Below are 27,828 nucleotides of genomic sequence, written 5' to 3'. Positions count from 1 at the left end.
TATATATATATATACATACATACACATACACACATATGTATATATATATATATATATATATGAGTTAAAACCAACACACATCTGTCTTTGTAATTACAAAGAAATGTAAATCCTTTGTTTAAATAGTTTCATACAAAATTTCATGTAGTTTACTGGCTAGCTGGATGGAGTCTAGTGAAAGTTTAAGTATATCACCGCATAGCTTTATCGTCGTTATTCCAGCAAGTACGCATTGCGGCAAAAGATCTTATAGAGATACATGTACTCTGTGTGTTACTAAGTCATTAGTTGAATATCCAATGAGAAAAAACAACAAAGAGAATGGGTTGGAGTCCTCGAAGCTAATTTAAAATGCAGTTAAATAGTCCTCGATGAAGTAACAATTTTTTTGACGTGAATAACAGGCTTGTGTGAATGTTATAACAAGTACAGTAATTTTGAAGAGTGATATATATATATGTATGTGTTTGACTTAAATACACTGTAGGTAAATATCTGAGCTGTGTAAACCCGCTATTTAAAAAAAAAAGCCAAGACTTCATTATACTTAATGATGTCCTTTTTCTCAGTTGAATATGAATTACAGAAGTAACGTATTTGTCCCCGTAGTTATCACGTATCATACGTGAAGTTGTTTCTATCTACAATTTAGTCACAAGTAGTTATAAGTTTTTGTTGTATAAAATACATAAAACTAACTTTAACACTTTGCTAAAATTAATATATTCCACAAATTTATCCATCAGTGTTTCAATTCGTCAGAACATAACAAGAGGAGATACATATTTTCTAATACATCATTATTGACTGATTCTGTTGCTGAGAAGCTTCTGTTTTAAACAAAAATCAATATTCATATGTAAAATGTTCTCAGAAAATGTTAATAAAATAATTTAACAATCAGCTTTTTTAAAATAAAATATTATATGCGTGAGCATTGAAATTATGTTCAATGTTGCATTTGACTAAGTGCGTCAAATCTTGAAGCTTGAGTGTAGCGAGTTGTTTGTTTAAGTGTAAACAAAAGAAAGCCCAAGTATATTTATATTATACAGTTATCGCTAAAAGCATTATATCAAAGCATAATCAAATATACTGTTTCAGTGGAACGTCAAGCATAGAAGACACAGCAAGTCTGAGAACTTAAATGAACTGTATCTGCCTGTTGAAAGAAAAGGACATGACGTTTCGGTTTCTATACTGTGGCCATCTTCAAGATCCAAATATTGATTCCTTGTTCTAAAATCCAGTTCTTTATAATATTTATGAAATTAATTTACAAGCAATTGAAGAGGAAAAACAAAACGAACTAATCAGCTATCACTTATACAATAGAGCAACATAAAATTACTTCTACTAAAATATATAACACAGAACTAAACGCTAGACACGAGGTTGGAACAATGGAACAAATTTAGCGTTCAAAATAACAGGAAACCTGAGCTGTTTTAAGCCGATTAACAACACGGAATCATTATGTTCAGCTCTACTCCAAATGCTAAAGTGCCCCCCAGTAGCACAGCGGTATGTTTGAGGACCGGGTTTCGATACCTATGGTGGGCAGAGCACAGAGAGCCCATTGTGTAGCTTTGTGCTTAATTACAAACAAACAAACTCAATGCTAAAGTTAAAGATTTACCGGAAAGTTCGAAGTTACTTTCCTATCGGAGCGAAATACTACACCAGTTTCTTTAAACTGGCTAAACGCAGGTTATTCTACTCTGTATCGAAATCCAAAGTTAACTCTATTTATGTCTAAACCGGGAATCTTCTTATTTTGAAGTTTAGAGCTTAAAAAGGCTTGCACATTATTTTGATTAGTGAAAATGACTAATTCATGTAATGTAATATTCTCTTTTATTTTTATATCGCTTCATATGGTGTTAGTTTAGTTTGTTTAAGTAACATTTCACAGAACAAAGTTATATTGTGTGTCCTTCCAAGAAATTTCTTGATCTTCGAACAAAATACGATGTTTCAAGTAATTCCTTTGGTTTTTAATATTCTTTTTTTTTAGTCAAAGTACCAAAAAGCTCAGTTACATCTTTAAGCTGTAGCCACACAACTTAAACAATTCTATGTTTGCATTGCAAAGTACCCTACTTTATTTTCTTGATTTTAAGTGTTTTCATCTCAGTCATGAAATTTGGAAGCAAACCCTTCAACTGAGTGATTTAAGATTATCAACTACTTGTTAACTTAAGTAGAAATATGGCAGTTTGCTTTTTAGAAAATCAGATAACAGTAATGTGTAGTAATTCTGAATGAAAGTAAACGTTATATCAAAGTAAATAGCATGTTAAGCGATTGCAACAAATTAAGAAACATAGAACAGCCATAAAAACACTATCATGAAAAGAATTATCGCCTTCAATTAAGGAAGTACACTGTATCTGAACGTGTCTTCTTGTAGCCTACCAGCAAGATCCCATTCAAGAAAGGTATACCTTATAAATAAGAACGTTCTGCGATACTAATACTGTCAAATATTGACGTCTTTTGTCATAGTTTACTGGATATTTTTGGTGACTTCATTAATAAGAACATGGTGAGTTTACTATTCAAAAACTTTTTTCACTCAATGCCGTGTCCCCCCAGTGGCACAGCGGTATGTCTGTGGACTTACAGTGCTAGAAAACGGGTTTCGATACCCGTGGTGGGCAAAGCACAGATAACCCATTGTGTTTGTGCTTAACTTCAAACAAACAAACTCAATGCTGTAGATTTAGTAATGGTGTGTAAACAGTTTCAATATTTCAATGCAAAGAAACAACAAAAAACTTTGTTCAAATTTCTCTTGCGTTTCTTTTCCTCTCTACATTAATCCTGCAAAATGATATTTTAAAAGATCAAATACATGAGTAGGTGATTTAGATTTGCATCAGCTATTTTAATTTATCTTCGAGTGGCTACAAGGTTTAACAAAAATAATTTTATTACAAATGTCCAATTGGTGATAAATATCTTTATGATTTCACTAACAAGAACTTGCGAACAATTTATAAAAATAAACTTCTACTAATTTCACACTGAAACGTAAATGTGGCTAAAGCTTGATTTCTCGCTACTTTGGTGCAAAAGACATTAAGTTGTTTTAAGCCAACAATTTTCTAATTATGTGTCCAACGAGACAGATCTGTGCCAGTTGTTTTAAAAATAAAAATATTTGGTTTGTTTTTGTTTGTTATTTAGCAAAAACTACACAATGAGTTATCTATGCTCTATCCATAGCGGATACCAAAACCCGATTTTTGGCATTATAAGCTCTCAGACTTACTGCTAAACCGCCAGAGGGCAATTGTTTATCTTGTTAAATTTCGCGCAAAGCTAGCTGAGTTCTATCTGCGATAGCCGTCCCTAATTTTGAAATTATAGATTAGAGAGAAGACAGCTAGTTATTGCCAACCACCGCTAACTCTTGAGCTGCTCTTGTTAGACCGAATAGTGGGATAACAATCTCATAACACACGCCCACGGTCTCAAAGTGCGCGGAATGCTATTTTTATATACTTATTTTTACGGTAAAGGGCGCGAACCATAAAACCTCAGATTCATAGTCTAACATGCTAACTATTGGACCGTAAGATTTCTTCACAAAATTATTTTGTCCTTGATGTCCAGATTAATGCGTTGCTTTTACCACTAAATGGCTAAACGTTACAATAAAATACTACAAACCATAGCGGTTTATTATATAAAAGTAATAACAGGAGTATTTTTAAGTTTGTATTATTAATGTAATGAACTGATAGAAACGAGTCAGGTGAACCTTTGGAGAGTTACGAATTACATAAGGAAATTTCTTCCTTCCTCTTAGAAATAATTTCAGAAAAGTATTGACCTGTTAAGAGGAAGGAATATGTGGTATTTTTAACTGTTTACTCATGTTACACAACCCACCACACGATGCATTACTTACAAATAACTTTAAGTGACGAGCACACACTAGGCCATCTCCTCCATTAGTTCCAGGTCCGCAACAAACTAAAACATTTTTTCGTCGAGTCATGTCAAATAGAGGGTAAGTCTTGGCAACAGCTGTGGCAACGCTTAGGCCTGCCAACTCCATGACTTGATCTGCGTTATAGGCATACTCGTCGAACAACTCTTCCTCAATCTTGATAGCTTCTTCTTGGCTATGAAAAATATAAAGTAAGCTTTTGTTTAGAGGTAGGAAACAGTTCTTGAAAAAAATACCCTTCATCTCATCATTTAAATGATGACTTACCCTCGCGAACATTACAATATATATATATTGTTGCATCATCGAGGTCACGTGACTGGTGTGGCGCCACCTATTTTGTAGAACTATCCTGTACCTTGGCGAATGCTCTAGTATTTACTAGATATAGGGTAGGCTGGTATATAAAAAAGGGTGACAACGTGACGGGACAATAATGTGCGTGTAGATAGTGAGTAATTGAACTGCAGTCACAGGGAGTGTGTGTGTAGATAGTGAGTAATTGAACTGCAGTCAGAAGTATTGTTGACGTTCGTTGATATAGCGTTTGTTTTAGCGCGATTGTTGAAAATAAGTGTATCGTAAAGTTGTATTCGGAAAGAATAAACCAGTTTTATTAAGTAAGGACTTGTGTCGCTAAAGTTTCGTCGGAACGAAGTTACGGAAAGTTAATTAACGAACGGAGACGTAACAATATATTTTTCGAAAACATGGAGTACAGAAAACAATGCTTATAATTATAATGTAATTTAAGGCCAAGTCGCGTGACTTTTTAAATGAAAACCATAATCAAATTGCAAAACAGCAAACATCGATCGTTGTCCAGTCTTTCATTCAATATTTTTTTCTCCCGTTGTCATTTTTTTCATATTTCCTGAACTCTAGTTTAATATAACATTTATCTAAAGTTCTAAACCATTATTTGACAAAGTTGGTAAGTTTGTTTCCAAATCTGGCATGTACCCTTAGGGCTCCCAGGGGACTGACATAAGGGATTTGTGCTCGAATCCCCGGGTCTTAAGTGTCTTCCCCGTGAGTGGAACGGGTACCTGAGCTATTTTATAATATCATGTAGTGAGAGTACCTTTATATGGAACTTCAGTTGTAAAATAGCACCGAAACAAATGTCAATGTTTGAGACAACTTCAGTAATAAGCCATATTTTTTGTTTGATTCTGATTAGGAGTTATTCCGTTTCAGTTGTTTTTCCCACTAATCATGATTTTAGGACGTTGATATTGAGCCAAGCGTTAACCCTATTATTACAAAAATTGTCTCGTTAAATGAAAATGTACCTTCACTTTAATTCGTTATTTAGTTACACACTAGTTTCAATGTGTCAAATATTTATAGTTTAGTACGGGAACGTGCTGTCTGGTTCCCAGCCATTTGTTAAAAACTATTTTTTTTTAATTACGATATTTTCGTAGTTCCTCTTTGAATACAATGAGGCACTTAAGCAACTTACTCACTTTAGCTTCCTGTTAGTGGAAAATGCAGTTTGCGTGTAAATTACAGATTTATTGGTCCCCTTTCGGGACTTGTGTGCTATTCTTGTTGGTGTATCATTCAACAGTCGCGAGTAATCATGGCTTAGTCCCGTTAGCTAGTTGTGCTAACAAGAGCCACTAGTGATCTTTAGTATGCCAAATAGCCGAGGCTAACTGGCAAATTTAAATTCGTTTTTGGGGATCGAGATTGTTGAGAGAACATAATTTGTGTGTCGTCAGATTGTGTGTACCGTTAAAACAGTGTAAATTGGAGATGTTTTGTATGTGTTTTTGTTAGTTAAGTATTCAGTAGAGATCTTTCCGTTTTCATCACCTTCAATTTCATTTACTGTTAGAGCTCATACGCTCTAGAGTGCACCTCGCCTAAATGAACCAGTATAGCATTCCTTCACGTTAAGCGTGATATGGTTGAGAGTGTAGCGTCTGCTCCACTGATAGAGGAAGAGAAATCTTGGAGTAAAATAGTTGTACTGAAATCCCAGTATGAGCTTAGGTATGGATAACTGTTGTGGTCGATCTAACACAATTATATATGATCGTGCTATACTTGAACTTCACATTCCCTTCTTATGTTCATCCACATTATTTAGGTTGAACTTATTCCTATTTGGAATTAACTCATATTCATGTAAACATAATTTTCTGTTTTTACTACAACCAACAACACATAGATTTAGAACTAGGTTTTGTTTCTTACTGGCAGAATATTACTTTCTTCCGTCGCCTCTCTTGGTTTATTGGTTCTTTTTCGCATCTTCCAGTCTTTCTTTTTTCTTCTTCTTTACGTTGAAGCCCTGTCTTTTATACTCTTTTCTCAAACCCATACCAAACCAGCCCTTGTTTTGACCTTGGATACCTGTTTTCTCCCTATATCGGATTACAACATCTTATAATCATAAGGAGTCCGGTAATCTCCACACTGACCGAAGAAGAACGACAGCCATTCACTCCAGTCATTTTCTAATGACATATAGTGCTGTAATCTCCTTGCTGTATTCTCACACTCACTCAACTCCAACAGATGTTCCCTACACCTAAATCCATATCGTGTTTTACTGTGGTTATTGTAACTTAAACGGATTCTTTTGTTTTAGCTGTTTCTTCAGATTTAGTTTAACTAATAAGGTGGAAATGCACAAACTGACAAGAGCCATTATTTTATATTATTATTAACATCTTCACTAGAGCTTGTCAGTTCTAGTATGTACAAACTACAGATACAAAAGAAAACGTAGAAAAATTCGAAGTTTAATTTTTGACAAATGACTTAAAAACAAATTTGTACGTATTTGACACAAACAAATTTCACTGTTTTATGAGTGACTTATTTTTTCTAGCCTCTCATAAATCGACGAAACATTCAAATATATAAAGGAAGTATCTAGCTTTAATATTTGTTTATATGTTTTCAATACAGATATCACTTTAAGTTAATATAGATGGGCATAATATACTTAATGTCTCTATTGACCTTCAATATACGTAATTATAACTTTCTACTTTCAGTTATGGAGTTGATTTAAAGCACAATGATAATATCTACATTGTAATACGGTAAGTTTTGTTTTCGATGAGGTTAAACAATTTAAAATTTTATAAATTTATGGAAAGAGGTGAGCGATATCAATAAACAAGTAACAATCGCTCCATGTTAAGGCTTCATTGACGTTACATATGTGATATGTCGGGATATCATTTGTTTTCTAACAGCTTTAGAAATAAGGATTTTTGGCTTTTAGTTTCTTGCTGTAATGGTGGCAACACGTGGTGCAGAAAGTCATTAAGATTACCTTGTTCTAGTTGCTTCGTTTCTTTGTTCTGTATAGTAGATAATGTCTCTTCAGCTCGAGAGGATATTGCAGTAATACACAGCATATGGATTAAAACGATTAACACTGTAATATCCTTCGCTAGCAAATGACGGTGTTGACTGGATGAAACAACAGACCAATGCTGTGAGGGAACATGCTCATAGCGCGACGCTGTTGATTGGACAAAGAAAGCAAGCTTATCTGTTGATTTCTTTAGCCGGTTTCTACTAGGATAAGTGGAAGACGTCTGTCATGGACAATGTGTTTAGTTCTAATAATATTAATCCGGAAGGAGAAAAAGCTGTAGAGCTAAACATAGCATAAAAGAAAAAAAAATGTAATTTCGTCTAAATAAGTAAGTACATTATGTTTCAGTTTATTTGCTATAATAAAGATTTTGTTCATTTATTCCAATTCATCCAGACTCGTTACTTTATAGTTAAAGGAACTATGCCCAATTATCTATTACAGAACACTTTTGTTATATCTTGATCGATTATGCTTGTTTGTGGGGTTGAATATCTGGCACTTGTAGAGGAATCTATTTTACCTGAAAACACCATACGTATACCAAAATATAAACTATATGGTTATTCTAGCTTGGAAGTTAGGTATACAGAAGTCTAGGTTTAGCAGAAACATCATCAGTAATCATTAGTAATATAAGCAAATCAATGTGTTTTCAGCTCCAGAATAGTAGTACAAACGAGTTCAAACGTAATATGTTTAGATTAACCAAAAATTAAACTTCACAAACGGAGTTTTACTGAGCGTGTGCATGTAGGCTTGTTGCTGTCATATCGAACCGGTCCGCGTCGAATACCAAGAGAAGTTAAGCACTGACATAACTTACTAAACACTGACATTTGACTATTATTGTGCTGCTTTTGGAGTATAATATTTAAAAAAGTACCTCACACACAAATAAAACAAACACATAAATAATCTGAATTCGTATTAAAATTTGTAATTATTCCAAGCTTCGACTAAAACACACAAAATATGCCAGAAAAACTATTAGAACAGAATATGATCTCTTATTCAAACCTAAACCGATTTTTTTTCTATAGAATTTAGGCCTAGCTATTAATGATTGTTTCTTACAATGGTTCATTTAGGTCACTGCGTTGTAGTGCAGCTATTATTATACTAGTGTATAATTCCATAATTTATTTTCAGACACATTGCGCTACTAATATTAAGGGTAAAGATATAAGAACGAGTTTTTTGATACAATGACAGATAAAATCTTTATTAGACATTTCAGTCGATTAATTCTGATAACACAGTTACCATCACCAGGAGTAGTGACTAAAGCTACTGTTGCCTCTTATAACACAGTTACCATCACCAGGAGTAGTGACTAAACCTACTGTTGCCTCTTAGTATAGTTTTATTCTCAACATTTACCTTTAAATTATCAAAATATAATGCGGGGAACTCAGAGTATCAAAACCAGCACGTAATAGTCACCACTGAAAGTTATAAATCAACGGATGAGATACAATATATTATAAATGTTTTTTAGACTGTTACTAATTGTAAAATTATCATTTGTGTTATAGAATGAGCAAAACCTTATATTACCGATTGTTTTTTATTTGTTTGTTTGTTTTTGTTTTTTCGTGACTGATGGGCAATAAAATGACGAATAATGAAAACCTGGACCTAAATATTTTCTTAAAATAGGGAGTAATATAATTAGGCGAAGCAACATCTGTAGTTTTGTTTCTTGCTCCATGCAATTAAAAATTTATAATCTGTCGTCCATAACGAGTAGTAAAATTTGAGCCATAACGTTAGTTAACTAAACGAACGTAGAAGATGATACAATATCGCGTGTTTGCATGAAATTATGAAGGAATTTACAAGAAATGAGTAAATCAATAACGCTGCTAATGTCCGACATGAAAAGAAGGTTTAAAAGCTTTATGTGCTTCGAAAAGGCCTTATGATCCTTTTAAACAAACCCGTTTAAATTAAAAATTAATGAACTATTAATGTTGTTACTAGGCTGTTGCTTAACGTCTGCATTAATTAAAACAACAACAATGATTGTAACAAGATTAAAAGTTATACAAGATTCAAACCTAATGGAATGAAAATGATGATTATTTTAAACAGATGTTAAACACCCAGAATTTATTTCAGAATAAATGTAACCTAACGATAAACTGGGTGCTTTGTAATGATACCGTTTACAACACAGTTTACTTATTTTATATTTAGTCATTTTAGGATTCCATGGAAAAGTAACATAGCTATGTACCCCCAACTTCACAGTTTTGGATGCTAAATGGAGACCAACAAACTGTATTGTATCTTTTTCGTACAATGCATCCCTATACTACCATAATAACGTTACTTCCATTTATTTGAAAAGTTAAAAGTTTCTTGTTAGTAAGTACAAAACTTCACAAATGTTTATCTGTGCTATGCCCACCACTGGTACCGGAGCGTGATTTCTAGCATTATAAGCCCCAGTACTTAAAGTACATGTTTATGTTATTATTTCATATACAGGTCAGCGATTATGATATATCTGTTATATCTGATATATATATATATATATTGAATATTGCAGTTGTATTTGATCTTTTCAAAGAAATATTTCACTGCATGCTTCCTTTGTAAAAGTAGTGAACCTTAGCTTAGCCCTAGCGGCGAAATATCGGACAAAATCCAATTACTTCTATCGTTGAAAGTCGACTCGTTATTATTTTTCTTATTGTTGTGTAGCTTTGTGCTTAACTTCAAATAAACAAACGAAAATTCTTTTTGTTATTTATTATATGTATAAACTTCACTCCAAATTTAAGGGTTTAACGAAGAAGCTTGTAGACTCCGGACTACTTTCTATCTGCAAACGTTGTTTTCTCTGCTTAATCGTTGAGAGTTGCAATGTGAACACCTTTGAAGAGGCACATTGTGTTATATCTTGCTATACTTTGGTAAAGTAATTAATAATTTTAATACAAAGGATTTTTCCACAATAGTGCTATAAATGTGAGGATCCCGAATATTACCTTCTCATCGCTAAACCGGACTTAAAATCAAATCGATGCAGACCGTAAGGCTCCGGAGACAAGTTGATTCAAATCTAACCTTGTTATTATATTTGTTATACAGTTTCAAGTATAATTAAATTATTAATAAAATGAATCATAGAGCTAAGAGTTTCCAGATTGAATTATAACGAAAGGATTCAGATATTACCAAATGTGTTTTAAAATGACAGTTCTACATGTACTTGTTAAACGTAAAAAATAAAAATTGCCTAGTTATAAACAGATCCCCAGCGTTTTTGTTTATCAGAGAGAAACAACTTTGAAATGCAATTTAAATTAATGTTTCACTCCAGCTCAACTCCAAAACACATCTGCACTAATTAAAGTAATTGGTTATCAGTTAATTTTGTTAAACATGACATCGAAAAGAAGTGCAGTTAAGTTAAAACACGTGCAAAACTTTTATTATTCATGACAAATGGCCATGCCCTTGTCACGTGACAAACTATTTGTTTGACTCGTGTTAACAATGAGGAAAACAAGCACTACTGTTTGGTGAAAACTTTCAGTTTCACTGTTTCAAACGACGTGCTTCTCATTTTTACGGCATTATTCACAGTATCGGACTTTGTCCAAATCACTCATGCAGATTTTTTATATCAAGTCTTAACAATTATTGACGTTGATCAGGGATTTTCTTAGTGTGCAGTTGATCACAAATTGTACACCTGTAAAAATATTTGTGCAGTTGAAAATTCACCTATATATGTAAGTTCAATATTAAATATATATATATATATATATATATAGTGTTCCGACAGCAGAAGTCATGTGACTCTGGTAACACGTGATGAGTTTCTAGAAGGATCATGAAGGCTCGAGTGTTTGCCAGACGCCCTCTATTTTTATATATATAAACCCGGCAAATAAAGCGGAGAATAAAAGTGACGGCACAGAGAATTGCAGATAGAGAGAGATAGAGACAGATAATCGAGTCAAGTCGTATGTAAAGTGCGTGAATCGTTGTGAATTATAGCGTGTGTTTAAGTTTAACTGACTGTGGAAATTAAGTGTATTGCAAAGTTGTATTGAGAAAGAATAAACTAGTTTTATTTAAGAAAGGACTTGTATCGCTGAAGTTCTTTGGAAATAATTTTTACGGGAAATTAACAAACGACCAGAGACATAACATTATCTTCGCAAAATCCAGAGTTTCTTCGATTTAGTATGTGGAAGAAAAGGTGCAATGATTTTTTTAAATAGATTGAAAGAGATAAGAGACAGTTATGAAGTTTGAATAACACAAGTATTTTATTTAGCAAAGAAAACCGAAGAATGGCTGATCGTCCATGTAAAAGAGATATTGACTTGTAAAGTAGTATTAGAAGGTAGAATGAACTATGTGAAAATTAAGATAAGGTAAATCATACAATCAGCAGTCGTGGCGAATAAAAGATAACACGCGAACGAAATTTCACCAGCAAGTCTTGGCTCCTTCATGTCAGAAATCCAACAGAAAAGAGTCTGCTCAGTTTCCTATCCTCAAAGGCCAAAATCAATTTCTCTCCTAAAGCGCCAAAACTTGCAATTACACTTATAACAAAGAATGTTCATTATCTGTAGCTGACCAACCAGAAAACAGAAACTGGAATGCGGAAATATATATATATATATTCCATGTGACAGTCACAAGGTATACCACAAACACAAGGTCAAACAGGTTTGTTTATTTTGTTAAATTTTGCGCAAAGCTACTCGAAGGAATTTTGTGTTAGCCGTCTACAATATTGAGGTGTTAGATTAAAAGGAAGACAGCTATCTCTCGGGCTACTCTTTACCGACGAAAAGTAGGGTTGACCATCAAACACATTGTAGCTCTCTCTCTTTCTCTCTCACACACACATACGGCTGAAATGGTGAGCATGTTTGGTGGAGGGATTCGAACATGCAGATCGCGAGTCGAGTGCCATAAACAAGTTAAAATATTGTTACGTCTCCGTTTGTTAATTGATTTTCCGTAACTTCGTTCCGATTAGCGACACAAATCCTTACTTAATAAAACTGGTTTATTCTTTCTGAATATAACTTTACCGATACACTTATTTTCAACAGTCACTCTATAACAAACGTTATAACAACACTCTCTGACAGCAGTTCAATTACTCACTACCTACACACATTGTTGCCACGGTGTGAGCGTCTTATATATATATATACCAGACAAACATATATCTAGTAAATGCTAGGGCATTCACGAAGGAACAAGATAGTTCTAGAACCGTGGCGTGACACTAGTCACGTGACCTCGCTGACGCAACAATATATTTTTCTAAGACGTAGGGGTTTCACTTAACTTGCAGTTTTTTAATGGTGTTATTTATTTATGTTTACTGTATTTCAATACGGGCGTGTGTGCATGTGTACAACGTACACACACACGGATTTTGGTTAGCAGGAGATTTAAACACAGTAGAACAGTTAAACTTATATATATATACTTTCAATACCAGACTTGAACATGTAGAACTTTTCACCACACTAATGTCTTACCATTGAAGATATTAGCTTTAAAAATTCCAAATAAACTTCTGTTAGTTTAATGTGGAAAACACAGATATTATATTTTTACCACTAATTATATGTCTTTGGTAGCATTAGCAGAAGTTGGTTTTGTTAATGTTGGAAATGAAAGTTCAAACGGTTATTCGTTCGTCTTGTATGATAGATTATGAGCCAAATTTTCTATCAGGTTTGATGTTCATAGCCTTCAGCAGCTAAAATTATAAAGAAATTAGCTAAATAATTATTATATATATATATAACTATGAATTGTTTGTATTTAAGCAAAAAACTACACAATGGGTTGTGTATACTGTGCCCACCAGGGGTATCGAAACCCAAAAACGTTAAGCGTTAAAAGCCTTCAGACTTGCCGCTGTGCCACTGGAGGCATAAAAATTAGTGTAAATGTATGACACTAGGTGGATGCTGGCACATGCTTTTCAGAAGGAAGAGTTTTTATTTTGCATGCGCAGTCAGTAGGAAAATTTATGTTGGATTGTGTAACTTATGAAAGGTTTTCAATTTATTTAAATGTATATCATTATCAATTACGCAAATTAGATGAGGTAATCTAGTTCATTTTATAACAATAATATCTTTCACATATGGTCTCAATGGTACTGATGGTTTGAAACGAGTATTGACTAATCAATTATCACTAAGTGACTGTCACTACTACTAGTAGTATTAGTAACAGAACGTTGACATGATTAAGTAATTAACACTAACAGTAACATAGTATTTAGTAAATACTGTTAACAATACCTAAGATTAAGTTAAAAGATAATTTTTCACTTATTATAAGGTTTAGGTTAATCCTATGCTTCATAGTGTACCTAACTTGGTAAAAACCAAAGAATAAAGTAAAAGTGAATTGATAATATAGTTAAATTAATGAACTGTTTTTGATTATGACATGAGTCATGGCAGTTTTGTTACTTAAATTTTTGAATATAAATGTTAAAGTATATATGTAAAAAGATAAAGTGCAAAAAAAAAATTAACAATGAAACCAAATTTAAAACTACTAAAGTTTATTACAATGCTATAAGTTAGCTATTGTCAGTATTGAATATTTTGTGATTGAATTTGGTCAGCAATATAACTGATCATTGAATATAAGATAGACTGAAAATTATGATTTTGTGAAAAAAATAGTAATTTTCTCAAGTGTGGGTGTGCAAGAACAATCTTGAAGGTCCAAATGATATTTTGTTATCTGTATGTTATGTAATGTTTTGGTTTTCTGTTTATGTGAATTGGCTTAGTAGTTTTTGTTACCTTTCTTTATATTTTATTTAATTATAATTGTTTAGGACAGTGTCATTGTGAGATGTCTGCCCCAGTATCGTGAGCAATTTCTTTAAAAATAACCAGTTGTACTAGTTTTTTCATTAGGAGCTTGTATATCTGTTTTTGCTCTATTTAAAAAAAACTAGATAACAACTTTTTATTACATAAATAGATGAGTGTATTGTGACCAAAATGCAGGCACCAATCTTTGTGTAAGGTTCAGTTATTTAGATGTGAGGGTACAATGTAATGTAGCAGTGATTGAGAGAGAGGGGGGGGGACAAAATGATGGAGAGCACACCCAAAATACTATTTTTTTTATGAAATTAGCTTTGAATTATTTGTTTGTTTATTGCCCCAAAATGCACAATTTCATAGACATGTTATTATTTTTCTTGTTATGGGATAGATTTTAGTTTTAACCATCAAAAAACATGGCAACCTTTACCTTTCTCTTATATGTGTTCATTCTTTGTAAAAGTTATGAACTTCATAAAATGGTTTAGATGATAATGTGCTTTGTGCTATTATTCCAGACTTTAATTTTGTTGGATAAATATATGAATTATGAGAAGTACACTTTGGCTGGTTGCTTCAGTGAGTGGAAGAATGACCTTGATAAGCTAAATTAGCCTTTGTTCTCCTTATATTGTATCATTTGGGGAACGAGTGGCTTCTTGGTTCATCATTGCTGTCCCCTTCATCTTGTCAAACACCCATATGCCTGTATCCAATCCTGACTCCCCAAGTGCTCATTAAGCCATCTCTTGAATTCTTACCAGTCTTGTTGTGTCCACTACATTTGAAAACAATCTAATCCTTGTCATTTCTCCTGTTTTGATTATTTGAAGGTTGGTTTTAATGAGCAAAGTGGACTTCTGTCATCTGGCTCCTATTTTTTATCATATATATTTTAGGTGGGTGGTCCTTTCATTTCTAAAAGTTTTTTTTTTTTCCAGAACATAAACTTTGGTTACTTTAATGCTTAATAGCAGATGAAAATACACTCCATTGAAGCTATGGCAGCTGTAGATGACGATTCACTTGACTTCAGACAGTTAGAAGAAGAACTTCATGCAGCAGTAGAAGCTGATACTAAATATTCACGAGAAAATGATGCCAAAGTCAGAGCAGTTAATCAAAGAGTCACAGCCTACGATGAATTTAGGCAAGAATCTTTTGTGCTAACACCTGTAGCAGTATTAATACTTTTTAAACTTGTATTCCTTAAAAACTCATAAAATATTATACTAATATTGCATTTAAGAAAACAAGTAAATAAATATATGACTTAATAATTATTTACAATTTATATAGTACTGTTTAAATAACTTATTGTAATGAGTCACAACATTTATCGGTAGAAATGGGCAATTTAAAGGATTACCTGTGAGTAGCACTTACATTATTAGTGTTATGTAAACCAACTGATTAATCAAAATTACAATTTAATTAATTAATGTCATGAAAATAATCAACTAATCAAAGTTTGTGTGTCCACTTATTACTGTTTTTTATTGTTATAACAATAGATTTATCAAAATTATGCTTGTTACAAAAATGACTAATTGAAATTAGTGATTTTGATCATTTCTGTTGTTCCAATTATTCAAGTACTCAAAATATTGGCATTATGTTTGTAGGGGGGGGGGGCTCACGATTGACACCCTCAATTTGTGACACCCCCACCCCCAATCACCAAAGCTGGACAAACTTAAAGTTAAAAAAAAACTTATAAGTCTGAAATTTGCCAGAGTACATATAACCCATTATGTAACTTTGTGTTTAACATCAAACAGACATATTAGCAATGTTTCATTTACTTGGATAGTTGGAGTAGTAAGAAATAGCAATAATTACAGACCACAGTTTCAATTAGTTATTTTCATTACAATTTAATCTTATGAATGTATTAATAATGATTTTTTAAAATTATTTTAAAGCAGGTATCCTATTTACAAGTGCTATAATTTTTTCTAATCATGAGTATGAATAATTATAACTATTTAATTTTTTATTAAAAATTTAGAAATATTTGTCTTTAACTGTTTTTATTTTCATATCAATCTCATTACTAGAATTATAACTTTACTGAGCTAATTGTTTACAGAAACATTAACATTATTTAAGCATTGTTTGATTCATTTAGGACTGTATGGTCAATATTGATTAATTCAAAATACTAGATTTTTATAGTGGAAGTCTCATCTTTCATGTAAAAAATACTAAAACTTGGTTGTAACAATATATGGCTAATTTTTAAATAGTTAACTGGTATTATACCATCATTGTAAAAGGAAAATATTACTACAGCTAGTATGAAGAAGTCGAACTTTGTTGTTACTTGTTAACACAATAATACTGTATTATATGAATAGATTTTTTAGTTTTATTTTTAGTCATTCACTAATGGTGTTCAGACTTTGTAAGATAAAATCATAACTGTCAAAAGTTTTATTTTACAAAATCAATTTATGTTATTCTAATTGTTATGTTGTATGTCATTCATGTACTTATCAAGCTTTCTCTTACACTCACTTAAATTTATTGCCTCTGCAACATCCCAAGGCAACCCATTTCAAATGCCAACCACCTTGTTAGAATTATAAAACTGTTTTAGCTGAAGAATACTCCTACCCTGCCAAAGTTTATATTTGTGTTCCCTATTCCTACTATTTTCACTGTTAAGTATGAAAAAGGAAAATGCAGCAGATCTCAAAGTTATAAAGCTAAAGCATCTCCACTCCACTTTTTTTTTTGCTTTTATAGGGGTGGGGAACACATACCATATTATCAGGAATTCTGTACTAGGTAATTAACTGAGTATAATAAATTAATGACCCCTTTGATTAATTATTAACCATTACCACTAATTACTCAGTTTTATTTATCATTGTGGTAAAACCTGTAATTTTGTGTCAGGAAGCTAGAATACACATAGCAAGGAAGAAAGATTTCTTGAAGTGATTCAAGTGTGTTTTTTAATACAAAATATTCAGAGAGCCAACACTATATTTTTTGTTAATCATTGTGAGAATATGATTGCAAGTGATGAAGTAGGGGAATATTTGGGGAAGACTGGTCATTGCATAATTAGGTCTGATAGTTTGCTTTTAGTTAAGATAAAGACAAATATAATTTTAGTTCCTGTTTTTAAGAAAACTGGATTTGAAACCATAAGGAAAGATTTATGATTAGTGAACTGAGAATGAGTTAAAAAGTGATGTGGGACATATTTGGGAAATTTAAAATAAGCTACTTTTAAATCAAGGTAGGTATGTTTCAAAAAATAGGAAAGGTTAACTGGAAGGATTATACCTGCCTGACTTACTAAGGGATGGAGGGGTTATGTTACAAAGATAGATTAAGATCTCTTAACCTTTTTTATCTCTTGAAAAAAGAAGAGCATGAGGTGATCTTATTGAAGTTTACAAGATTACCTGAGGTGTCATTAGGCTAAAGACCTCTGATTTACATATGCAATATTCTGAAAATAAGATGAAGGGACACAAGTTAAAGATTTAGAAAAGAGAGCCTAGTCTTCAGTTCAGATGGTTTTATTTTTGTAACTTGGTGATTGACTTATGGAATAAGATGCTGTCATCAGTAATGAATGATAGTATTTTACAGGAGTTTAAATGAGAATTGATGATTTCCCAAAAAATAGATTTAAAGTTTTACTATTCACAAGGTTTTGATGTGGAAGAATTGTCTAAAAGGATCAAATGCTTTCTTGTTGTCCATAGGTTATGTTGTGTTTTCTTTCATATTTTCTTAGAATGTGATGTTCCTGTTAGCAGTCAAATAGACTGATAGTTTGCTTACTAATGTTTTAAGATATTAACACCAATATCCAATCTAGACTAATTAAGACAGGTGACTGTCTACAACCTTGTTTCCAACCTAGATTCATAAATATTTCTATAATGACCACATTCCATTTCTAGGATTAAAAGTGATGTTTATTCTGTAAAATACGACTGGAAAATTACTAAGTAGTGTGATTTTGATTTTACATTTTGAACAATTTTAAGAGATAATATTACGTGTTTTAAATGCTTTTATTGAGATAGAAAAAAATTTGTACATCAAAATGTTGAACTTTTTATATTCCAAATATGTCAAAAGCTATAGTTATTTAGGACAAAATAATGTTTCACTGCTGATGTTTTTTTTTACATTCTTTTTAATAAGCCTTTCACAATGTTTAATGAGGTGTGTAACAATAATCTTTTCATGATTTGTAACAAAAAATATAAGTGTAAAATGCTATTTTTACACATTTCTGATGAGATATTTAAAAAAATATTAATAGGGATGTGAAATATGAAACATCTGCAAATAAGGTGTGTATTTTTTTTTCTGTTTCATTAGGCCTCAAAAAGAATATTATTTAAAAGTATGCAATGTTTAAAATGTAATTTATTTATATACATGGTTAAAATTTTCTTTGTTTACCTATTTTTAGACAGAATTGAGTTTCTTGCTACTTGAAATTTTTTCATTACCTTTGTTTTTAACTTGTATTATGATTGTGTTGGATCAATATCTTTAAATAGTGTACTTACAATTTATTTTCAAGATGTTATTGTACATATTATTTTTTCAGAGACATGGTGAAGGTAGCTCATCTAAAGCCCATGCAAAAGGAAGATAAAGTTAATGGTCGAACCCGTAAAACATGGAATAGCCTTGCCAGTAATAAAGTGAAAAGTATCTATCAGCATCAGTGTCCTTTTACTCAGGTTACAAAGCAGGTTCGTTAAAGTCAAATTCTTGAGTTACTTATTGAGCCATGTGATTTTGTGAAACCTAATCTTTAAATTCCTTCTAAATGATAACACAGACCTGTGAATTTAAACTTCATAAAAGTTGTTTTGGTTTTATTCAACTATGCACATTTTGAAAATAATATTCTTTTTTTTCTCTATCACATAAGGATTTTTTTACAAATTTGGAAGAGAAAAAACTCTTTCTTAGATCAAATTATTTAGTTTACCACAATAAACATTTTTGATTATTATGTTTGTTAACAAAAATACAAACAAACCGAAGACAAGGGAAGAACTGATGTCAAACGAATGTGCATCCTCTTTCATCCTGATTTTCTTATGTAAAAAAACTGTGTTGCGGTCTTTCTTTTATGCATTGTGTTATGATGTTTGTGAAAAATCTGTATGTGATGGAGAAAAATTGATATTTTCTGATTCAGCATATAGGAATTACTGTAGAACATGAAAATATTTCAAGACAATAAAACCATCACAAGTCTGTGTAGTCAGTCATATATAAAATATCGTAATGATTTTAAACACATATGAACCATGACTTTTTTTGGAAGGAACACTCTTCAGTATCAGACATGTTCTTGGTGAGTGTCTTTATGTGGTCAGATGCAGCTACTGACAGTATCTTTGGGGGTTTTAATTATTTTTTTTTTCAACTGTTGGCTTTTGGGTCCACTGCTGAGACTAGAACAGTATGCTGAAGGCAACTAAGTTTTCATCAGTTTTTTTGTTTCTCTTTTTTGCAGTGCTCAGAACTCAGTGCTTGTATTTTACTAGACATGCTTTTTTTTTTGTTTGATTTAAATTATCTTTTAAATTTCATGTTGTGTGATTTCCTGTGCCTTAGGATCCAGTGATTTGCAGAATCTTTCTCTATTGCAAATGAGGTCTAATAGAAGAAGTTTTGCATCTGCATTTTTTTTAAATGCAATGGAAACTAAAAGTGACAAGATAGAGTCAAGATAGTTTTGGACATTCAGGATGAGTAACTTTATTTCTTTGTACATGCAAGGTCCAGGTTTTACCTTAACTTCCATTAGAGTGATCAGTTCTGTGTTCTCCCATTTAGTGTGAGCTCAGAATCATATTTGTTTCTATGAATTGGTTAAGCTTTGTGGACCAGTTTTGCTTTGTTTAGGTTTTGGCTTTTATGATTTCCTTTTATTTGTCTTCTATTTTTAGTGCTCCTTGAATCTGGACCTTATGGTCTGGATCCTGTTACTGTGTGATTTATCAACTGTACCAAAATTATGGCTGGTTCCAGTCCAATTTTCACCTCATCTGGTATGATTGAATGTACCTTAATGAACTGATCTTAGCTTGTCATTTGCTTCCTTTGAACAAGTTGACTACTATGGCTCCTATCCAGAAATTGTCATTATACATTTTCATCATTAAGCCTCAGCTCGTAATGGAACACCTTAATTAACTTGTCCTCTGTCTTTCCATCCATAGGCTAGTTTCATTCATGTTTGGACAAAGGTTTCACCAATAGTAGAATCCTGTTTTTGTTCCCCTTCCTTCATTTTTACCCGTTTACAATTATTTCTCTGAGGGTATGAAGGCTGTTTTTTAAGGGCAAGCTGATTTTGGATCTTTGGTCTTATGCAAAATTCTGCAGCCATATCAAACTGATGTAGTAGCAGGTCTTGATTTATTTCTATTTGTTATTTAGAGATTAAAAATCATGTGGTTTACTTCAAAGACCAGTAACTAAATCACATCGAAATGGGTGCATCTTATTTTGGAGGGAAAAATTGCAAGGTTTCATTTAATGTATGTAATAAGTTTAAAACTATTTTATATTCATATGTATATATAGATTTTTAACTTTCTTTTCAGCAGTTTTCTTTGTCTGTTCAAGCAGTTATTTAGGTCAACATGGCCTAACATAGTGGCCTTGTTGGTGAAACAAATCTTAATATGGTTGAGTGCAAAATGATTTAACTTGGCCTACATCATCTTGTTTGACCCTTTCTACCTCCAGTGTAGTTATTCTAGAATGGTGTAGTGTGAGAGAGAAGATTTTATATAAATACTACATTTATAAATTGTTTTAAAATACTAATTTTTGCATCATTATACACCTCTCTTCTAATGTCTGTCACATGCTTATCAGATTAATCTGAAGTTTGGACAAGTTGTGTAGCCAGATTTGCCAATGGTAATATATAGCAGTGCTTTTCAACCTTTTCCAATATCATTCATCCCTTTAAGTTTTTCACAACAGCTCACTCACCCAGTTCAAAAAAAGACAAAAAATGTCCTAAATTAAAATTATTTATTATGACTTAAATATACATCAAACTACAATTAGAATGAATACAGCATAAAATAAACAAAAATTAAATGTATTTATGAAAGTACAACTAGAATAAATAATAATAACTAATGACTCTTTGCAAATTTTTAGTATAATTGATAATACTCATTCATCCTGATCTTGTTAACCTCTGGGTGAACCATTCACCCAGTTGAGAAGCACTGGCATATTGAAAGGAATGGTTTGGTGGACATGACGTCAAATGTATGCAGATTCCTATTGCAATTAATAATTCTGTATGTTAAAGGTTTTTTTAATGTTTTCAGTTTATATAAGTTTTAGCATGCTGTACTAAAATTACAATTTGTAGTTGTTGGGCAAATTTGAATGATAAACAGGTAAAACTGCTCTCTTATGATTAAGTGTTTTTTTACCATATATCTTGGGCCTGTACCTTTTAAGAACAGAACTTAAAACTAATTTTACTCTGAGTAATAGTAAAATAGTTGTTTTTAGGAAATAGGTTGCTGTCTAATTGCATACACAGTGTTTTAGGACATGAGTAACCTTCCTGTTTTACTAATTTCAAACTTATGTTTTAGTCTTGTGAACTGAAGACACCCCTAACAACCCAGGAATTTGAAAAGATTTGGCATCATCGTCTTTCTAGTATTCAAGATCGCTACAATTTCTTAAAGAAAGTTGGAGGGGAGGCACTCGGTCAGATATTCCACTCTGAAATTGGCTTTGGTCTTCTTGGTGAAATTTTGGTAACTCTTACAGAATTTGAAGACACTGTTGAAGATTTTTATCTGGTGGTAGAAGTGTTGAGTGGACTCAGTAAAGCCAAAAGGTTTAGCCTTACCCTGCAGTTCTTGACCAGTGATGAAAGGGCAGAGTGTAAACAGTTATTTCAGTTGTTGTGGCATAGTATGTCAGACAAGCAGCAAGATCTGGCAGAAAACGGAATCACAGAACTCACTCTTCAAGAATTAATGAAAGCATACGAGATAGAGCGAAAGCTTTTTTAAACAAAGTGGTAAAACAATCTTTCTATCACTTCCCTATGATAATTTACCTTAGAATGTGATAGTTGCGATTCTTTTAGTGAAAAGTGTGCTGTTTTATAAAAGAATTAGTGCTTTCTTGCAGGCAGTTTAATAGATGTGTTATTGTTGATTTATTGCTATATATATTTATATATGTTCACTAATCTCAGCAAGAGCATAATCTATTCCTTATTTTATGTTTGTACAGAAAAGTCCATTATATTACAGAAATATATATGTTTAGATGATATTTTTATAACCTTCTGTTTGTTATACAAGTTACTTTAGCTTTTTAATAACTCCATTATAATATTTAAACAGCAAGTTTATGAAACATTGTTTTATTTGTAAAGTTTCAAAATTATCAGCATTATTTTTTAGATAAATTTTATCTCAAGCCTTGCACAGAAGCCAAATTCATTACTGTAGTTGAAAGAGTTTCTTGATTTGTTTTGTATGTTACAATATTATGGTTTTATGCAGCTGTGTAATGTTAACCATAGGTGCTATAATGTAATATTAAAAATAATAATAAATGTATTAAATTTCGTTTTACAAATAAAATATTTAAAAGAGTTAAGAAAAATTCTGGTGACTAGCATTAACTGTTTTTGCTCTAAACATTCAGCAGCATTAAATTGTAGGGTAGTTAACTGTGATTTACAGTGTACAAGTAAGATTTTATAACTAAGTCTAAGTTAAATAAAAAGTTTTCTTATTACTGAAATTTATGGCTGATTTTCTTCAGACACATTTGAATATTTTCAGAGTTTGATATTATTAAAAAGTTTTTGTAATAATATAACAGGAGAAAGCATAATTTGTTTGGTTTATGTGTTTGTGACATGCCAGACATAGTAATTTTACATGTAATTTGGACCTTAACAAATCATCTTGGATTTCTGTCAGTTTTAATTGCATTAATAATGTATCAAGTTAATTTAGTTGAATTGCTGTTAAAACTTACCCATTTTTGTGCTTTTAGTTATCTAGAGTTGTTTAACATATTACAAGTTACCGATTCTTAAAATACATTGGTACAAGATGAAATATGATACACATATTTTAAACAAACAAATCTTTTGCCTAAAATAAATTTTATTGTCATTTGTATTTTTTCTGGTGGTATTATCAAGGGTATAGTTTAGCTTATTCTGCAGTTGTTAAACTTTTTAAATCACATTTATGTTACATGAATGTTATTTTCTAACAAATTAGATCAGAAACCTTAAATATTGTCCAGTCAGTGTTGTCACAATTAATCACTAGTGAGAAGTGGTAATTCTTCTTGTGCCAGAAATCTTCCAACATTCAATCTTTAATTGTAAATTTGGAAAGTTTTTCAAGAAATAGTTACTTTAATGATGTGATATTTGTTTTGTTGCTTGTTGCATAAAAATGAAAATATTTTTCCAGCTGTGTTTTGTGTTTGAACTTTTCATAACATTATACAACAAATGTGTGATTATTAACACAAACTTTGTTGGGTGTGTAATGTGAAACTAAACTTTTTGTTTGGAAATTATCAGAATACAGAAGAGAATTTTAGGTTTGCAAAATAAAGTTAAGCAATGTGAATTATGATGATATGAAGATTTTAGTAGTGGTATAAGTTGGGCAGTTGTCAGTGATATATTTAAAGAATCATATATGTCACTGAATAAAAGATATTCTTCAAAAATAAAACTTAGATTAAAATGTGAACCAATGAATTTCTTTAAGATATTGAAGAATTTGCAAAGTAACTATTTATTCCTCTGCTTGACATATCGTGACACATAACGCTGTACAAGCCCACAGCGTGCCATGCCTGTCTTAACCTAATCAATTTTCTTTTTTCATGCTAAGAGCATGAACAGATAAAAATAAGGAACTTTTGACACGATTGTGATAAAGGATCTGTTTTTAATCATGGTTTACAGGTTTTAAATATATGTCAAAATATTTCTACAATATATTTAAACTGATCAAGCTTCTTTGACCATTTCATTATTTTGTGAACTTGTTTCTGAAACATTCTGTAATTATTCCATTAATTCAGGAACTTCTACTTTTCATGCATATGTTGAAGTTGCTAATTTATTTCACAAACACTATTTGTTGTATTTTTTACAACTACCATGAGATAATGTATAGTGTCAATATATTTCTTTTTGTTTTCTCTACTAATGTAAAAAAAAAAATCTGTATTATCTTAGCAAGAGAACTTACTGGCTTTATGGTAACACATAAACTAGAATTTAATATCAAGCATAATGAAAGACATGGGAGTGTTAGTAGCAGTTATCATTCAAAGATATATTAAAATTAAAGAATATATTTAAAAGTGTTCTTAAGGAGTCAGTGTAATACAGATCTCTAGATTCATGGTAATAATTATTTGCTACCAGTATGAGAGAGAAAAAAAAAGTCACTTAGTAGGTAAGAATGTAGATATCCAAAAGTATTCTTTTGGAAGAACTAGTTAAAAACCTCATCTGTGGTTATCAGTTAACATGCATGATATGTGCACTTTTTCAAAGATACATACTATCAAAGAATTGATAATAATGATTTTATATGGTATAGTGAAAAAACACAGTAATCAAATTGTTAGCTTCTTGTTATTAAATATCAGTTATTCAATGCCTGATCTTATAGCATTTTTAACGATATATTAAAACTACTATGCCAATGGTATAATGAATTGCATTTAAATATTTATCATTAAACAGAAAATAGTTTCCATGTGTGTAAACGAATCTACTGGATTTTTGTTTTTCAATCACGTAGTATACAATGTTTTCTTGTAGTCAAAATTATAGTAAAACCAGTATCAATGTGTTGAAGTATATCTAATACGAACGAGACTCTCATGGCTCATAAAACTTTTATTTCAGTTGCACAAGTAAACATTAATATACTTTTAAACAATCCTAGCTCTTGAGGATAAAAAAAAAAGATTGCTCCCCTGCAGTATGATTTAGACATTAAGTCAAAGGTCAGCTAATTTATTTTGGTTGAAATGACTCATTGGCACTGGATAACATGATTAAACATTTTACTTTCACTCATAAGTACCGAAAAACAATTTTTTTTAAACAATTGCAATATTATTAGTAGTATTTATTAGAAATTGTATGTATATTTTTTATATAAATCTAAAAGTTAACAAATGTTTTATACTTGTTAAAAAACATAGTCATTTCAAATATAAATTAATTTATTTGGAACTTTACACATTTCACAAACATGCCTTCTATTGTAAAGAATGCAGTCTTATTCAAATTTTAAAGATCTGCAAATTTGATAATGCAGGAAATTCTAATATAACCTGGGCTGGATAAGGAGTCGGAAGGATCATTTGAGAATACAAACTATACAATAGACAACAAGATAAAAATGTGTGATTTCTCTGACTGATGTTTTTGCCCGAGATAAAACAAAACAAAAGAACTGTGACATTTAAAACAATCTTAGTAAAATGTTAATAATCAATAATATTTCTTTCAAACTTACCAGAACAAACTCATTTCAAAAACCCATCCCAAATCATAAACATGCCCAAGCTAAAATGGAGAAGAAAATGTTTAAAAAAATATTATTTTCCCACCATCAAAATGTATTGGTTATTTCCTTGGTTGATGAATAACAGCTGGTTTGTTGGAAATGTTACGATTATCTTTAGATGGTGTAGGCTTCTCATGAAATGCTCTGACAGCTTCAGGAGGAAAGTCTGAATCCCCCTAGCAAAGAAAAAAAAAAAAAACCCATCATAAAAAATGAATATAAAAATATTCAAATAATAATAAACTATTATTTTGGAAACAAGAAAACACTAACACCCAAAATATTTTCCTTTATTAAACATTGAATATTACAACTTGTTTCTTTTTTTTACCACCTAAACTAGGTGTAACAGTTTAACACAAACTAGCCAAATACTGACACTACTGAGAACAACAAACATGTATGTGCTTCCATCTGTTGGTGCCTATGTTTACAAAATATTTGGGGGTCCATGAAGACCCTAGAAGACTAACATGGTTAATATTTTCATTAACTTATATCAGTGACAGTGTTTATAACTTTTAAAATTAAAAGTGTATAAACTGGCGAATCATGATGTTTCCCAAACATGTCAAAAATGTAAACATATTCTAAGTTACTTATTCAGCCTTATAAAAAAGATAGATCCCTTCATTTTCCCAAAATAATGAATTATTTTATGAATTAAACGTTAAGATTTTTTGTAATATGCAAATCTGTTAAAAATGTAGATGTATTAGTATTAATTTAATTGGCCATAAATGAATATTAGCTGGTCATGTAAATCACTAGTTTCTTTAAATTACTCAAACCTTTTAAATAATATTGCAGTTATATTGATATGTTCTAAGTTAGATATTAAATATACAAACAAGTTCCTAGATGCTGAACCCATTGTTAAAGGTATGGATAAGTAGAAAATAAATATTTACATACACCCATACTGTATTAAACATATATTCCTCCATAATGGAACACTGTAAAATGTACCTTAAGAACTTTGCTTTGTATTGACATAAAAACTGGAATACTGGGAGTAATAATTCAAATTTTTAAACATGTATGTGTACTGTAGCCTTGTTTTACCAATTTCTCTTAATAATTTATGATGACGATGTGTGTGTGTAAATTACATGAATTATTCAAAGACTGTACAAATATTTGCATTTATATTTCACTAGCAGAAGTACAACAGGCAATTGTTTGGTTAAGATCTCGGCAAGGTGAACAGTGTGCTTGTCTGTCATGAAATTGCTCCCGACTTTTTTAACTGCATCTTGGCAAGGAATTTGATTTGCTTCTGCATCTCAGGTTTGTTCCTTGCTTCTTCTCAATGAATCTTGCCTCATAACTTAGTGATCAAACTTATTTCTTTCTTTCTGTAACCTGCATCCTGACATTTCAGACTTTCTACATGATAAGTCACTTTTCAATTTTGAAATTTTTGGCACTGTGATTTTCGATGTTTATCACTTTATACTCGTACTTAAGTAAAAAAAATACTTGTGTAACTTACGAAGATCAAGTTACTTCAAAATTCCTGCAAATATTTATGCAACAACTCCCTACGAAGGACTTGTGATTCCTTCAGTCACAGAACAGTTCAATTCATAGTATTAGCTTGGATTCTCTACTAGGAAGACTCACTTTAAAATTCTGTATTAAACTGACTTTACCACAATTTTTGAAGTTTTATTAAAAAATCAATTTTGTTGATAAAAAGGAAAGAAGTACTATTTCTCTATTATGGAAATGATTTAAGAAAAAATGTTATAAGGTTCTATTATTTTTTAATCTTAGTGAGGGTCTACTTTATAACATTTTTCATTTTGGTGCAATATAAAGCTGTTATTGACTTATTTCTTAAAAAAAAAGTGGACACATGCACTAAATAAGTTTTTTTTTTATAAGAGACACAATTGTAATGAAACTTTGTTAGGAACTTCCCCTTATGATATTGAAAAATCGTGCAAAGTTTCATCCAAATTGATCTTAAACTGTGGGAGGAGTTTTATGGACAAACATTAGCTATATATATATATATATATATATATA

The 27,828-nt window shown here is 31.3% G+C and overlaps 3 protein-coding genes across 4 annotated transcripts in view; 1 reads left to right on the top strand and 2 right to left on the bottom strand.

Annotated features, from left to right (window-relative positions):
- Positions 1-6,442, bottom strand: part of LOC106459302 (NAD(P)H-hydrate epimerase-like) — an 11,236-nt gene extending 4,794 nt beyond the window's left edge. The window contains exons 1-2 of the mRNA XM_013918913.2: positions 6,354-6,442; positions 3,920-4,136 (exon numbers count right to left, since the gene is read on the bottom strand). Of these exons, the coding sequence (XP_013774367.2) occupies positions 3,920-4,136; positions 6,354-6,442 (306 nt within the window). The remainder of the gene's footprint in view (positions 1-3,919; positions 4,137-6,353) is intronic.
- Positions 6,443-13,269: 6,827 nt separating this feature from the next.
- On the top strand, positions 13,270-23,949 carry LOC106459306 (coiled-coil domain-containing protein 103-like). 2 transcript variants are annotated; one of them, XM_022385760.1, is made up of 4 exons: positions 13,270-13,419; positions 15,139-15,314; positions 18,756-18,903; positions 21,799-23,949. In XM_022385760.1, exons 1-4 carry the CDS (start codon positions 13,342-13,344, stop codon positions 22,225-22,227), a joined length of 831 nt encoding a protein of 276 aa, XP_022241468.1. In that variant the 5' UTR covers positions 13,270-13,341; the 3' UTR covers positions 22,228-23,949. The 2 variants fall into 2 exon arrangements, with proteins under 2 accessions (XP_022241468.1, XP_013774370.1); XM_013918916.2 differs by having other exon boundaries at positions 13,273-13,419; positions 15,106-15,314.
- Positions 23,950-25,100: 1,151 nt separating this feature from the next.
- Positions 25,101-27,828, bottom strand: part of LOC106459305 (death-associated protein 1-like) — a 6,436-nt gene continuing 3,708 nt past the window's right edge. The window contains exon 4 of the mRNA XM_013918915.2: positions 25,101-25,970. Within this exon, the coding sequence (XP_013774369.1) occupies positions 25,854-25,970 (117 nt within the window). The 3' untranslated portion in view covers positions 25,101-25,853. The remainder of the gene's footprint in view (positions 25,971-27,828) is intronic.

Source organism: Limulus polyphemus, unplaced genomic scaffold, assembly GCF_000517525.1.
Source record: "Limulus polyphemus unplaced genomic scaffold, Limulus_polyphemus-2.1.2 Scaffold589, whole genome shotgun sequence".
NCBI lineage: Eukaryota > Metazoa > Arthropoda > Merostomata > Xiphosura > Limulidae > Limulus > Limulus polyphemus.
This window is presented reverse-complemented; position numbering and strand designations above follow the sequence as displayed.

Excerpts from the sequence above, each read along its gene's own strand:
- LOC106459306 (XM_022385760.1), top strand. The coding sequence starts at position 13,342 with ATGTTGGATTGTGTAACTTATGAAAGGTTTTCAATTTATTTAAATGTA. Across the intron at positions 13,420-15,138 it reads AATTACGCAAATTAGATGAG|CAGATGAAAATACACTCCAT; the intron begins GTAATCTAGTTC and ends AATGCTTAATAG. Across the intron at positions 18,904-21,798 it reads TTACTCAGGTTACAAAGCAG|TCTTGTGAACTGAAGACACC; the intron begins GTTCGTTAAAGT and ends CTTATGTTTTAG.